The sequence below is a fragment of the Plectropomus leopardus genome, chromosome 15 (assembly GCF_008729295.1).
Source record: "Plectropomus leopardus isolate mb chromosome 15, YSFRI_Pleo_2.0, whole genome shotgun sequence".
Lineage (NCBI taxonomy): Eukaryota > Metazoa > Chordata > Actinopteri > Perciformes > Serranidae > Plectropomus > Plectropomus leopardus.
This window is the reverse complement of record NC_056477.1, coordinates 25,464,084-25,480,127: the sequence shown is the minus strand read 5'-3', so window position 1 is coordinate 25,480,127 and position 16,044 is coordinate 25,464,084. Positions and strand designations below refer to the sequence as shown.

At 41.5% G+C, this 16,044-nt stretch overlaps 1 protein-coding gene across 2 annotated transcripts in view; it reads left to right on the top strand.

Moving 5' to 3' along the window:
- Nucleotides 1–16,044, top strand: part of LOC121954402 (adhesion G protein-coupled receptor A3) — a 216,533-nt gene that overhangs the window by 42,474 nt on the left and 158,015 nt on the right. For both annotated transcript variants that reach the window (XM_042501885.1, XM_042501884.1), the window contains exon 7: nucleotides 9,256–9,469. In XM_042501885.1, the coding sequence (XP_042357819.1) occupies nucleotides 9,256–9,469 (214 nt within the window). The remainder of the gene's footprint in view (nucleotides 1–9,255; nucleotides 9,470–16,044) is intronic.

The following is a 16,044-nucleotide window of genomic DNA, read 5'->3' as shown; positions in this document are numbered from 1 at the left end:
TTTATATTTCATAACCTACTCTGCTACTTGTAGCTACATGCTAACATCGGGTAAAAATCTTACCTTTGTTGCCAGTGTTGTAAATTTGTCCTAGATTTGGGATCATATTCCTGCTGGAACATGTCTGGTTGTCACAATTTTGGTTTAGAAGCTCTTATCGTGGATTTTTCATGGTAGAAAGTGCTGTTATATTCAGGTGCAGTCATTCCTTGGCTGCAAGCACACTGCTACATGTAGCTAGCCTACATGCTAACTTTAGGGAAATACATTAGCTGATGTTGGTTGCACAGTTTTGTTGTTAATTTCCCCCTATTTCAAATCAAGTTTTGGCTGGAACATGTTCGCTTGTGTTAAGAAGCTTTTATTGGTGATCTTTCATCTTGAATGTGCCATCATACTCTAACTATTACAGTTATTCTCATGGCTGCAGACAGGGCTTTTTTGGGAGGGGGGCTTAAAGATAAAGGTGCTGGGGTGACCTGTAGCTCACCTGTTAGAGTGTGCACCCCACATGCTGAGGCCTTAGCAGCGGTCGGGGTTCGATTCCAGCCTGTGGCCCTTTGCTGCGTGTCACTCTCCCTCTCTCCCACATTTCCTGTCATTCTACAGCTGTCCTATCAATAAAGGGAAAAATCCCCCCAAAAATAATCTTTTTTTAAAAAAAGAGAAAGGTGCTACAAGAGAGCATTTCAGACAAAGGGTGAATACAGGTGTTTCCACACAGACAAAGTGTTGTTTGAACAATGAAGCCTGCAAACATGTGCTAGTAGAAACCTAAAAATCTAAGTATGAACCTAAAAATGAGCATAATGGGTTCCCTTTAAGATGGATGTTTTGCTGCACGCTAACAAAAAGCAATCTGTAAGATAAGGGGTATCTTTACACTTTAGGTACGCCTCCTGAGACTTCTCATTAACAAGAAACACTTTCATTTCACTAACATTGCATTTTCAAGTGATTAGCACAATTAGAACATGATTAAGTAATCTATTCTGATAATAGGTTCCCCTCTCCAGTGTTATCTCTCCACCTGCTGTGAACTGTTTGACAGGCCTGATATAAAGCAGTGATTTAGTGCAAAATTGCCAGAGAGAAAGCCCCAGGCAAAAATTGTGTCTTGATACCATCCTTGTGCAGTCTTTTCCATATTATGTGCCACTTGTGTTGGGGGCAGCAATAGTCTCAAGAGCCAGAGGAAGAAGCTTGTGCTACAGAAGTCACTCGTTCAAATCCTCAGATCAGCCGAGGAAGTGCCAGGAAAATAAATGAGCTGTGCTCTCCTCTGCCTCTCAAATTTCTGTCAAAGCTCTTTCAGTAAAACATATAATACTTGAACTGGTAGTCATACTGAAGTTGCTCTGTGGCCAGCTTTAAAGGACTGCAGTTGAGCTGGGAAGTTGCCAGTTGTGAAAATGTCTGAATATGCAGCAGGAGGATGGTGGAAAAGATCAGGTGTGCTCAGCAAAACCTTCCCTATAATTATAGTTTTGGAAAATGGGGGGGCCCTTTATCTGAAAACTACACAGCATGGTGTGTGTTTGCCCTTACCTACAGCAGAGAAGCAGAAAAACACAAGAAATGCTGAGAAAGACAAAAGGAAAGAAGACTGCATTGCAAGACTTGTCCGTCCTTGTTTCTTTTTCACAGGGGTGCAGACTTTTCGCTTTTAAGCAAAAGTAGCTGTTTTGAAACAAAAATAGGCCATTTATGTGATTTGTGCAGATCCGAGGAGATTGAAATAGAATGGGGGAGAAGGTCTGTGAGGACAACGTTCTGGGGTGAACCAGGTGAATGAGGTCGGGCTGCTGAAATGAGCATACATCGCTGCAAGAAATTAAGTCCATGCATTTTGTTTTGCATTTACCATGCATGCAGTAGGGTGGCCTTTCACCTTTCTTTGATTGACCCTCGCTGTTCACCGTCGCTGCAGTTATACTCGCTCTGTCTAGCTCACAGGTCAGCCTGATTAGCAGCAGCTCTGGTCGGGTACCACAGAGGAGAATTTGGCTGTTGCTGCAGAGACAGTCTGCGAGTATGTGCTGGCACTTTGCTGTAGTAGATCAGCGCAGTGGTAGTCCGGTTAAAAGTAAATTTACCGAGGAGCAGCGCTTCTCTGATAAGGAATAAGGAGAGATTGACAGCACCTGTACACTGAGCTGCAGTGGAGGAGAGTATTCAGATCCTTTACTCCAGTAAAAGAACTAATAATACCACACTGGGAAAATACTCTACTATACGTAGGTGGTCCTGCATCTAAAATTGCACTTAAGTAAAATGAACTATGCAAGTGCTATTACTAAATAGGGTTGGGTACCAAAATTCGGTGCCAACATAGCACAGATTCTTATACAACTGGTACCAACAGGAACGAGTCATAATGCAGATTTCGTAGCCTTATTTTGGTGTCAGATTGTGTGAATAATGAAACAGACTGTGAGTGTGAGTGAGAAAAATAGAGTGAGCTAGCAAATGTGTGTGCAGGTGAGCACAGATTAATAATATAAATATGTATGAATTTTAGTATACTTAGACTGAAAACTATGCTGTAACATTTTTTAAGTTTAACTTTGCCTTTGCAGATTTAGGATACCCAACCCTATTAGTAAAATATACTAAAAGTACTTAATGTAAAAGAAGTCAATGTGCAGCAAAATTGTTCCTATCATTGTTTCCCTGTTGTTTTTTATTTTTTTTGGATGACTGCCACTGCTGCATTAATTTGTATGTTGCGTTATACTGCCGTAAATGTTTAGAGTTGTGCTCATTTGAACTCCTTTGTATCAGGTGGTTTCATCTACAACAATGCATTGTGTTTTGTAAGATTATTACATGATTGTAGCGTGGCTGAGAAACACGGATCTCTAAAAACTCTGAAAAACAGCCCTGTTTTCAGCTTTGCTACAATTTTTCCAGCTGATCCAAGAGGGGTTTTTAGAAAAGTGATTTTTTTTTAAACATGCACACTTTATGCAAAAGACTTTTAAAGCTAAATTAATTTTAAGACTAAAAAGATCAATATAGACAATGTTGCAACGGGTGCATCAAACAGGGTTTTAAGCAGAACAAAATGACCTCTTTGCTGACTGGAAGCTGTTAGCTACAGTTAAGAGAAATCCAAGAGTCTTTACTTTCTTTTTTTTTATTTCTCTGAAAGACCGGTTACAGACAGGCAATCTCCCCATGCCTCCCTCCCCGTCTCCCCTCCGCTGCTCTATCTCCCCGCTCTGTGCCGCGGTCCACAGGGGAATTGTATCTCATATGTGATAGAATCATCCTCCTCTTCTCCTTACATCTGGTTCACGTAGGGGATATTGCTGTGGAATGAGAAAATCATTGGTTAGTAGTGCCTGTGTGTGTTTGTGCATGTGTGTATGTGTGAAGTGAGGGGGAGGGCATTATATGAAGATGCACTGTATGCATGATGCGAAACAGTTTGCAGCAAAGTAATGAGGAAAAATGTGTCCCAGTCTGCAGCATACACATGTCCTCCCACCTGAAGGTTTTTTTGCGTACACAGACGGCGCCGTCCCGAGACGTCTGCACCACAGACACTGTGGGGTTATTCTATGTAATCCTAATTGTATGTGTTTTTCATTTACACAGAACAATCCAAAGCAATTACAGGGTAATTCTGTGCAGTCCACAGACAAAGAGCCATGAGTGGAATCCAGTGGCAGGACGAGAAGCGCTCCTTTCAGGCCCTAAAGCGTCCATTATGGGATTACAATGATAACGTTCTGGGCTCCCTGCTCTCGCCATGCTTGGATCCATCCACCTCTCAGCACAACTCCATCTTACAATACCTCATTCATTCACTTGGCAGCAAACAGTTTTCAATTGGACACAGCATGGTGCTCTGACAGCCATATTTTTTAATGTTATTTGATGGTTGTCATTTTCATGAGGCTTCACTTTGTTAGGGAATGTCGTCCAGCCGCGTACACTGGCCAGGACCTTGTTAAGGCTGCGTGGATGGGATATTGCTCAGCACCTGATGCAAGGTTCTTGTTATCAAGAAAAATGATGGGATAGGACAAAAATATCCCTTCTCTACGCTCACACCTCATTGAAAATATTAATATTTCTCCGCAGAGATTTTCCCCCATTGTTTTTATGAAGACATGTCACACAAGATGCATCTGTTTCTTTCTCCAGCGGCCTCAGCGTGATGGGTAGCAGATGTCTGCACCGTACATTCCAGCAATGAGCCCTTGTCCCCGCGCTGATGCAGGTCGGGTGCTGCCTGCAAATGAGGGGGAACAGAGGAGCGCACGAAGCGTCCTGCTAGGATCAGGTGCTTCCTGTGTTGAGGTCAGGGCAAGCGTCTGTTGGACTCATCTAGCTACGGCCGTCTGGTTCTTTAACACCGCTGGGAGGGGAGCCGCAGCGCAGACATAAAGTCCGGAGCACATGGCATATTATGCGCTGCAGGACAAGCCTCTGCTTTCTAAAGCAAGTATTTATTGCATGATGACACAGCAGTGCAACTGCCCTTTATGGGCATTTTGTCATTAAATGAAATTTCACATGCAGGCCCGTGTCTTTTAGCCTGTGGTGCGCCTCTAATGATTTAATAACATTTAATATCATGAAATAACCTGACAGTCTGTCACAGGGGTCTTTGAAGTTCAGCCACCTTTTTAGGAGTCAGTTGCTATAAGAAAGGGATAATAAAGTGACTCTAGAAACAAGTATCAGTCTGAGAAACTATGAAAAAAACAACGTCACAATCACATTTCAAAACTGAAATCTTTTGTTGTGTTAATAAACAAGGAAAGGAAATAAATCCATCAATCACCGTTCTTCTATCCAGATTTATATCCATCCATCTGTCATTTTCACCCCCAAAAAATCTTTTCCACAATAACTGTAATGCTAACTGAGAATTATGGAGCCTGGCGTGTGCCAGCATGTGAGTAATTATTGACTTTTCAGAATTCAGGGATGATTAATAAATTGATAGATTTAAAATGTTTTTACAAATTGATGAATTTCATTTACATTTAATGATGCAGCACAGCGGGAGCTTGGATTGGCCTCAGACTCGAATCACATCAAGCTCCTGTTGTCTCTGTGGAGGTTGGACATTACATTTTCAGTTGACATTACTTGTTCATGCTATGTCATGACTTTAAAGCATGTAACTGTTAACTGGGACACAATGGCAAAAAACTGAAGGTGTGGCAGGAATGAAGGCAAACCGTTAAGTAAATCAGATCATACAAAGTAAAAATGTGAAAGTCTTTAGAACAGTTTTCATTATCCTGTTTTAAAATTCAAAGACATCAATAGACAAATTCAAGACAGAACGGAGAATTAGAATTGCTGCCTGGCAAATGTATTTATAATGTGTAAGACTGCAGTTAAAAATTAGGCCTATAAATAAGCTTTTTCTTGTTTTGCAGACACACTTTTGATGAACGATGGCAGTCAGCTTTAACTACGGTAACAAATACATTACGTTTCCTGTGGCTGCTTCACAACAAGAGCCGTTTAATGTGAAGCAGACGCGGTAGGATGTTTCATTTGCATCAGCAGTAACTTAATACAGCTGTGATATGGAGTGAAGAGAGCAAACAGTAAACTGTGAGACTGATATCAATGAGACTAAATAGATTACATGCATGCAGTATGAAGGCAGGCTGAATACAGAAATAGAATCAAACTGGGCTTTGGTTTAATCAGACATTAAAAGGGGACATGTTATACTCATTTTCAGGTTCATACTTGCATTTTGGACTTCTACTGGAACATGTTTTTATGCTTTAATGGCCCAAAAACACTTGAACCTCTATCTTGAACACTCCATTTTAGCGCCTCTATCCCTGAGCACCCCTCCCGAAAAAACCCAGTTGACTCTGATTGGTTATTGTTTCTCCGTCTTTCGTATCATGCCGTCTCTGCACTGCATCGCCATGAAAAATATCAAATTAAAGCTTCTCAACAAAACAGGACATGTTTCAGCAAAATTAAGATCCAAAATCGAGGAGATATAAACAACATCAGCAGCCAAGATTACATATTTGTCTGATGTTAGCGTGTAGCTACATGTAGTAATGGACTTGCAGGTGGGGAATGACTATAAAAGGAGAATAGCAACACTTTCTACCATAAAATATAGACTATATAAGCTTCTAAACCAGAATATTCACAACTGAACATGTTCCAGGAGAAAAATGAACCGAAACAGGGAGAAATTAAGAATATCAGCAACCCAGATTACATATTTCCCTGATTTTAGAATGTAGCTGCATGGAGCAGTGTAGACTACGTAATGTGAACACTTGAAGTAACGTAACCGGAGAATATGAGCATACAAAGAAATACATCGCAAACTAATGTCATCTTCACTTAAAAGTAAAAAAAAACATTGGAATGGGGGGCAGTATTTCCCCTTAAAATGTCGTTCTACTGCTGTGTCCATACAACCGCAATATACAGCCATCAGTCATAAATAAAGGCAACTCATGACTGACAGCAGAGCAAGAATACAGCCTCTTAAAATAAGGCTGCGATCTTATGATCTTCATGTGTGTGTAGTTAAAGGAACTTATGGATCGAACACTGTAAAAACACACACCAGGCTCCACTGAGAAAGACTGCAACTGGTAATTAGTTATCTGTATCCTAACAAAGCCCTGGTAGTCATGGTGCATCAGTGTTTGTCGCACATATTGAGCCACAGTGCTAATATACTCACGCTCGCAGATACAGGCATACATATCATTATGCCTCTGTCCCTTCCTTTCCTTCTACTACACACACACACACACACACACACAACCAATAATTGCATTTTGCTCTGGCAGTGTCCTACGGCTGAAGGCAAGCAGCCACACTCTGATCCTTGGCTCAAAGCGTTGTTTCAACAGTATCAGCATCAGCCAAGTCAACAGTCAATGGCCCCCATGCTGTTTCTGCTGTGTGCCACCCGCGGGAGATAACAAAGCCTCAGCCACTGTCGCCGAAGACTATCATAGAGTCTTAGCACTCTAACAGGGTCGGCTCGAGTAATTACACAGAGATGTCATCATGGAGGAGCCAATATTAGTGACAGATTTTTAATGTTACTCTCCAAAGCATGGCACTTATGATTATGCACCTGTGATTATGAATTACTTATGTAGAAAATTGAGGTCAGAGCTCTGCATGTGTTAATATCCATGATTGCTTAGCGGGTTATGTATTACCATAAATACGCTGGCTGCTCTTTTCGGCTCAAAAGAAGTGTTAAGTTGTGGGCTGTAGACATTCACCTGATATGGATCTTTTAGTGTTTTTTTTTTGTTTTTTTTCAAACCAATGCATGGAGCAATAAAAGACTTTATGACCCCCTATATCGAATTGCCTGTCAGCAGCAACATCCACAATTGATTGGTATACAAGCGAAGGCAAAGCGCTTGCTTACGCTGCTCTTTGGAGCACGTCCAAGGAAATGTCTTGTATGAACAAACCAAAGGAATTCCCGAGGTGGTAGAGGGAGCTGGCAAAGCACATGGCTAATCCTGGATCAAAAAAAAAAAGATACATGGCCAGTACAATGCTCACCAAGCCAGGAAACACTGGCTCATCATGATTAGGAACATTGTCTTGTATGTTCTGTATCCGCGGTATGATTAGATCAATCATAGCCTGAGGGATTTTCAATCAAAATCAAACCCCCTTTTCATATTCTGGCACTGAGCTAAACACTCTCTCCTGTTTTCTAATCTCATTCTTATCACTATTCTCTGGCCCAAAAAAAAAAAAAAGGCTTGAGGACTTAGCCAGCTGCTAGGTAAATAATCCTATCACTGGTGTTGCGGCAGGTTTCCATTGTGAACATGTAAGGAGTCAAGGAGAGTCCAGGGCAGCGCTCAAGGCTGTTCTTCTTTATCAGCTGCTGTTCATCTCACACAGCAACAGCAACAACATGTGGTAACGACGGGGGGGAGGGGTGTGACCTTGACAGAATGTGTCTGTGCATTCGTGGGTATGTGTGTTCACAATATCTCAGGTGCATGCACATGCGTTTCTGTGTAGGTGCATGGGTTAGGGTTAACAACAACACCAAAAAATGTAATTACTGTTTTGGCCTTTGACATGCTAAACACTGTCAATGCCCATTCAGCCACAGTGGTAGAATTGATATGAATCTGACTTTCGTCCATCCATGTAAGTCTGCAATTGACATTTTAACATATTTGCTAGATAGGCAAACTTCTCCAGCAAGAGCAGCTACATGAACCCCCCTCTAGCTACAGGACTCCCTACCGTACCTGAACACCACTCCATGATCTGCCCCCTTTGCTCCTTGGCCCAGAAGCTGGAGTCCGAACAAAAGTTAAGAAGTTAGCAATGAGCTATGTATGAAATATTACTTTAAAAGTGAGATGGTTAAGGTTAGGGTAAGGGTAATGGGAAGGATGCATCTTTTACTTATAAAGTGAATCATGTCTTCATGTATCATGAATTAGCCAGATCACCAGAGCTCAGTCTCTGGTCTGTTCTGGTGGAGCAAGCATAGCTCTACTAAAACACACAGCAACACCTAATGGTAGATAGATAATTACTGGACTGTGAACAGCCGGTGGCCAGCAACGGCAGTAAGAGACTGTGGGGAATAACAGCATGTTTTTCCACATCTAACTTGGTTATTTAAGGATTCATTTTGACTAAACTGGAGCTGGTGATTGTTGGAACAGTGAAGGTACTAACTAGATTAATAGCAACAGTAACGAAGATGGTTTGTGTGAGTTTTGTTTTGATTTTATCAAGTTTGAATCAGGAGTGTTGAGCTAACAAGGTTATTAAGCTGTGTCAGTCTTCTGTGCCCAAGAGAAAGATTAATTAAAAAGGTGTGTAGTTCTATTTCTCTGTTTTTTTAAATGAAATAGGTGTGAAGATATTACTTGTCTTCACAGTTTCTGGGTTTCTATTGTGTATTAATATGTTGTAAAAGTGTGCAGCTAAGTGGTGTGAGCTCCAGCGAAATTTAAGGAATGTGTGAAGATATGAAATATTGCATAACGTCCAAACGTGGTGGCTTTGTCTTATATGACTGGTGGGTTTGGTCTGAGGGACGTGTCGTGTACACGTGTATCTCAAATTTCCACCCAACACCGATCCTCTGAAACCTCGATTCTACATTTATCTTCTTCACCCAAGGATGGAAGAATGACCTCTGTCTGTCTTCCTCTGCCTTCTCTCCTTGTGAAGGGGGAAGGGAAGGTTTACAAGCTGACCTTCCTGTTTTATCCTCTCTCCGTCTTCCAGAAGGACCTCTGGAGATGCCTCTCTTCCAGCTCATCCCCTCCCAGAGGCAACTGGTTTTCCGTGGGGACCGCCTACCTCTGCAGTGCACCGCCTCCTACCTGGACCCTTCGGTGGAGCTGCGGTGGCGTCACAACGGCCACATCGTGACCACGCAAGAGGATCGGGGTGTTTACGTGGAGGAAACCCTGCTTCACGACTGCTGCCTGCTCACCAGGTACACACAGAGGAGACAGCAGGGGGAGGCAAGGAAGGAGGATGGATGGGGGGAATGTGAGCTGTGAGCTGATTAGCTGCTAACTGGCCTGTTGCACTGACACACGAGGGTGTTTTTAAGTCCAACCATGCAAGTAGAGTCAAAATACACCTGCAAATAATCTGCTGCATAAACAGTCTCATCATGTTACACAGAGAAACACGCACATGTGCACTTGCAGACAACGCAGATCAAAGATGTTCATTCATTCACACATGTTCACAGGGGTCACACACAGATGTAACATATATATAAACACAGAGAGACGTCCCTCTGTCTGTCCCTCACTCACCCATAGGGGCTGTGATTTACCTTTTGTTATTGGCGCCCTTGATAAGGATCTGAAAGGACAGGACAGAATTGGCTTGGCAGCATGCCAACACCTCAGAGCAATCTGCGGCTCGTCTCTAGAGGTTGGCCGACCAGCCGCTCCCCCAGCGCCAGCGCTTGCTGATCACACACTAAAGGGAACAGATGCTGAATCATAATTGCGGTGATAAAGTAGACTGGCAACGCTGGTTTTGCACATTTTTTTGATAGAAGACATTGCCGCAAGCCTCCATCCCCTTCCTGTCTTTGTTTTCTAGGTGGTCTGCGGCACGCGCGCGTGTGTGTGTGTGTGTGTGTGTGTGTTACAGTAAGTGCATTTGACGTAATGCTGTGGCAACAGGGCTCAGATGCAGGAGCACATTGCTGTTGATTAGTTTAACTGCTGCCTGCTCTTACTCGGCCACTCTAACATAAATATTGATGGAGTGCTGACAGAAATATGTATCCCTGTGTCAACAGGGCCAGGACGCCTCTTGTTGTGTGGTTTATTTGGCAACAAGAATGCCAGCTACTTTTCCGCTCCATTTCTGGGAAGGTGTACCATTCCCCTGACTAAAAAAAATGCTACAAATATCAATATTTTTTTCTTTTCATTATGTACCAGCTCTCTGTTTGACATTCTCAGTGATCCCTGTGGTGAAAGCGCTGCCTTGAATAATTGGATTACAGCGAAGAGAGAGAACTTTTAGTGAGCTTTCAGTGTCTCAGCAGTGATGTTTCTTGGCATGGACTTTTTATTGAGGCATTAATCAATAAGGGTCAATGTAATACTGTGTCATTCTCTAGTCATTGCTTGCCATTATCAACAGCGGTGAGACTGAAGTACTATACTTAAAGAGGAACACTACCTAAATGTAGAATCTCAATATGTTCATCCCACGGCCTTGGAAAGTTCAAGCAATATACTGTATGTGAATATGAGCTACTCTCTCTCAAAGCTAGAAACCAGAGAAGTGAGTCTCAAACTTGTACCCTCATTGGGTATTAAAGCCAGGAGCTGCTCCACAGACAATGGCTGGGAGCCTGATTTTGTGGACCCACAGAATAACTTTTTTCTCTTGTATACCCAAATGAGCTTCTTTCTATTGTGGTGTTCCTCGGTTGTTAAACATAAAAAGTTCTTAAATACTCAGAACTTTCCTCTGGCTGCTCTCAATGTCATCGAGAACAGCTTTCACCAATCAGTCTGTGGAGCAGCTCCAGACTTTATACCCTATGACATCAAAAATTTGAATTTTAGCACTCTATTTTGGGGATTTTGGAGAGAGTTGTTGATGTTTACTCATATTTTTGCTCTTAGGCCATAGGAGTGAAATGTTTAAAAGGCCCCCTTTAAGAACAATTCTTATTTTCTTGATTTTTTTCAACTTTATGCAACTTTATACTTAATAGCCTAATTGCATTTTAAAGACAAATATTGCACTTCAAAGACAAATATTGCACTTTTTAATTGCCGTTTTATTTGACAGCTTTATTAGCTAGTTATTCACAGATTTAAATTGTACATAAAAACATAATCAGCTTAGTAAATATGATGCATGTGATGAGTCACACCTAGAGGCAAACACTGCCTATCTCCACCACTCTCTACAACAACACCTGCTCATAGGTCTAAGCAGCATTAATATAACCTAAATGGCATTACATAACAACTTAATTAATATAATACACGTTTTGAATAATATAACACTGTAAAAGATACTTTCCTGAGTTAAGGTTTAGTTGACTATACATATTGCAGCGTTTCACGCCATGTTAAAGCTGCCGTTAATAAAGGCATGTAGAGATCTCAATAATCTCTGACTGGTACCTTCAGTGTTGGAGTCAAACACATTGTAGCATGGGGTGAAATCAAAGCAGAGACTTTCACAAACAAAATTATTGAATATTGATCCTTTAAATGATGCTTTATGTATTGATACCATTTTCAACAGCAATTACAGCAACAGTAGACTGAGATTTACGCCTGAAATTACTGTTTTCACACTCAAAAGTCCATCAGAGAGAAGATGAATCCTCATTGTTGATCATTATAAGGACTCCTTATGTAACTGACCCTCTGTGTTTTCTGTGTACTGACTGGTGACGTCTGTGGGCTCCTGTTCCAGCTGTCTGCTCCTTCAGCCCCATCAGCACAGACTCTACAGGTCCCCGTCTCTCCCCCCATTCAAAAATGAGTCTCCCAGAATTTTGACTCTACTTTTCCAGCTCGGTGTCCCGACGGACATGATGAATTTCTCATTGCTCACATTCTGATTAGGGCTCCGCTCGCAATTACCCACCGCTCTCCTTTTGTATGCACAAATAATGCAATTCTCTCCCCCCAAGTGGAACCCATTCGGGTCATGTTGCTCTTGGCACCAAAAATGTCTCCCTCCTGCAGAAAACCTGCGAGGAGCAGACATCATTTCCATAACTGATGAGTGTGTAACAGAGCTGGATCCAACAAAAACAATCTGCCGTGACTGGGCTGAACTTCACCCTTCGCCCTGAGCTCAATCTGAAATTGCAGCGTTGAGAGAGACGTGTGGGGGACATTAAACTCCTGTGATTTCACTGGTCCGGCACTCGTTAAGATAAAAAAAAAAACAAAAAAAACTTAACTAATGCTCTGACCTCTGACATGCCAGACGCTGTCAGTGCTCGTTTAGCCACGGCGGACAATATATTAGTCATTACGGCCCATGTTCATGTCGTTCACCTTGGATAAATGTCCTCTGAGTCAGTCAGCCTTGCCCTGCATGCCCCATCAGAGGGGAAAGACTGAATACACAGGATTTAGCGTGTGGCTTAAAGCCCTCGTCTGGATTTGTCGCACAGTGTTGCAGCAATGCGAGCGGAGATGCCAAAGCCTCAGTGAAGTGACCTCTTTGAAGGTGAACCCAAAATGTTTTGCGGCTGTTTTCTCAGCTAAATTCTGCTTATCCCGCTTTGGGCTGCATCGGGCAAACGGCCAGCGTAGACATTCAAAACATCACACGCTCACTCAAACGGGCATCATGTTATGAAATATGCTTTGTGGGGTTTTTTTGTAGTTTTTGTGTTTTATTATTGTATCTTTCAGCTCCCTCCCACTCTCACTCTGTGCCGTGTCATTATAGCCTCTTATTCACTGGCGCAGGTGGGCCGATAAGCTGATCCGTTTACATTGCTCACAGTGAGCAGCGGCAAAGAACCAGGCCCCATGAGGCCCGGTGGTTCTGCGATGTGGGCCAGACTCCTGCTGAGTAATGGTGTCAAGCCAAACTCCAAGTATTAGCGATGCTAGCGGCAGCAGTGGGACCAGCCTGTGATTCATGTTTCATTAATCAAACATTTTAGAGCCCTGTAGCTAGCTACGGCAGACACTTTGGATGTATCTTACTTAATCCTCTCCATTTTTAATCAGGCTAATCTTGCACAAAATGAAGAACCTGGTTCGGAAATATTACTGAGGGCAAAGGAAAAAAAGGAAAATGTATCTCTCTGCCTCTTTCCTGCTGTCTCTGCTGGTGTTCTCCTCAAAGCTCTTTCTGTTTTCTTCTTTCTTTTTCTATAAAAGTCTCTGCTTCTGCTTACAAACATTATTTCTTCAAATTTACCTCTCTCTTACATTTCTCTCCACTGTCAATGTGCTGTCATTAAATCCCCAATTCTGTTGCACTTATTATTTTTCCCTCATTTTCCATCTTGAATTTACTCTGTTTACAAGCTTTTTTGGTTCTTAGGAGACTAAGTGAAATAATGACCACATATAGAAAATTTTGATTTCTGGGTTTATTACTTTACTGCTCACCTGTTTATGTCAATAAACTCAAAAAAAGCTCTTTTTTTACACTGAATGTGGTTTGAAAAGGATAAAGCAACATGATGATTCACAGTCTGCATTATATCCTCGATAGCTGATACCAGTGTCGATTTTCTTTATTTGTTCCCCCTTTAGGGAAAGGCAAACAAATAAATTGACATTATAAAAAAATAACTGAACTGTTTCAAAGTAATTAAGTCCTTCATTACACTATTTTTAAATAAACACAATTTCAATCAAGCAAACTTCAAAATAACCCTTTATATCTTTATCATTAAAAAAACTCCCCCATAATCCTTTTTAATAGGGTTGCACAATAATATCGCCATGCCATCGGTTTGGCAGAAGTTGGCTTTAAAATGAAATATCAAAATCAACATGATGAGTTTTTCCAATATCACAAACCAGTATATTTTTTTATTGACAAAGTGAAGATGTACAAAACATCAACCCTTAGTTGAAGTTTTTTTCTTATTACGCACAAAGAATGAATAATACAGATATTGAAAAGCATTGTATTTTATGTCTCCATCTGACGGTTGGTCATCATGATCAGAGTGTGCATAATATGATGTTAATTCCACTACAGAAGAGACTTGATGATCACATAAATTGTGGGGGGAAAGTGTATGTATATATTGATATTGGTATCGGTTACTGGCCAGATGAGTTGTTTTATATCGGATATTGGCAAAAAATCCAATCCAATTGTGTATCCCTACTTTAACTGTTCAAAATATACCATAGTTCCCTTTTTGATACGGAATTTATGTTGTGAAAGCATCAACAAATTATTCTTTCAAATAGCTTTTATTATTTTATTTTCTCACCAAAAACTGCATTGTGCAAGAAGACATTTGAACACATCATGAAAACATCAGAATTATCTTCACGTAATACTCATTTTTCACTGAATAGAGTTTGAATGCATCATAAAGGAACTCAGTGCAACATCTATCAGCTGTTAGTTGCCACCACGGCTGCTAGCGGCTAATATTAATTAGCTCTCCTGCCATTTTACGCATGGATTTGTTGTAATTATCATTATCAGGGAAACAATAAGGTGCATTCTCCGACGCAGCGATAGTGAGTTTACTGCATACTTTAATCCCAAAGGCATTACAGAGAAGATCTATTATTTACATGACGTTATCAAAAGTGGAATTTTTGTGTTAGTGCGACTAAAACTGGACTTTTAAAACACGTCATGTGAGTCCAACTGAAATCATAACAAGTCGAATTACTTGAAGTCGGAGTGACACACCTAGATCATGTAGTTCTTACTCTTTTATATTTATACCTGAACTGGACCTGAACTAGTGTAGGCGTTCTGCGCATGCTCCACAGTTCCTGCACTGTGCTTCGACAGCAAAAATCAAACAGCATAAATTTGTAAAAGAAAGCCGTGAAAAACAAAAGAAAAGGAAGAAGGCAAAAAAAACAATACAAAGATATCAACAAAAAGTAGTAGAGAACGTACAAAAATAAACAGCGCAGAAAAGCTATCCATGTTGTCTCACAAGCTGTGATGAAGCACAAATTCACCACCGAGCAAGCTTTGCATGAAAATGCCCCAGCTTTGGAACATTTGTCGGGTAGAGGGGACAGATTGAAAGTTTACAGTCCCCTAAGCAACATTATGTAAACAAATTGTTAAATATCAGCGTGCAAGCATAAATGTTCCTAATGAGTCCTCGGGGAGCTGCTCCACAATGGCGCAGTGTTAGTGTGGATGTAGGTCAGTGCTTTGTGTATGGTTTATGTGTGCCCCTGCCCTACTGCTTTTCACATACCGGAGCCATTTCTTCATATGTTTGTTATGTGAGGATGACCTTTTTTTTTTCTGTAAACTGGACCGGCTGTTGGATGGTTTCCTCCGCTCTCCTTGTTTTGTCTGGGTGCAGCAGTTCAGCGGGGACGTTTGGGATCAGGCTGCAGCAGATTTTGCCTTCACTAGTGAAGTTCTTGTTTGGGAGGCAGGCGGTGGGAGACAGGGAGGGAGGAGCAAAGGGAGAGGAGTGGTGGGCAATGTGTTTGTGTGTGTGTGTGTGTGTTGGGTTGGGGGGGTATTTCCCTGTGTATTTCCCAGCATTCAGACAGTTGGCCCATGTTCAGCGATGATGTAACTGTCCCCTCTGCAGACTAGTCATGGTTAGAGAGGACAAGTGCAGCAGCTCTGTCACACACGCCTGCATGCATGTAATAATACTGTTGCAATACACATGCCAAGCACACCATCATCATCATCATCATCATCATCATCATCATCATCCATACAAATTCACATTAATCTGTTTTACTTTATGTATTATACAAGGTCACCCATTGTTCCATTCATCAATTATTATGTAAACATTCACCAGATGCTTTTGAATACAAACATTTGTGCTTTAATTTAACGTTGGTATTAATCCCAGAA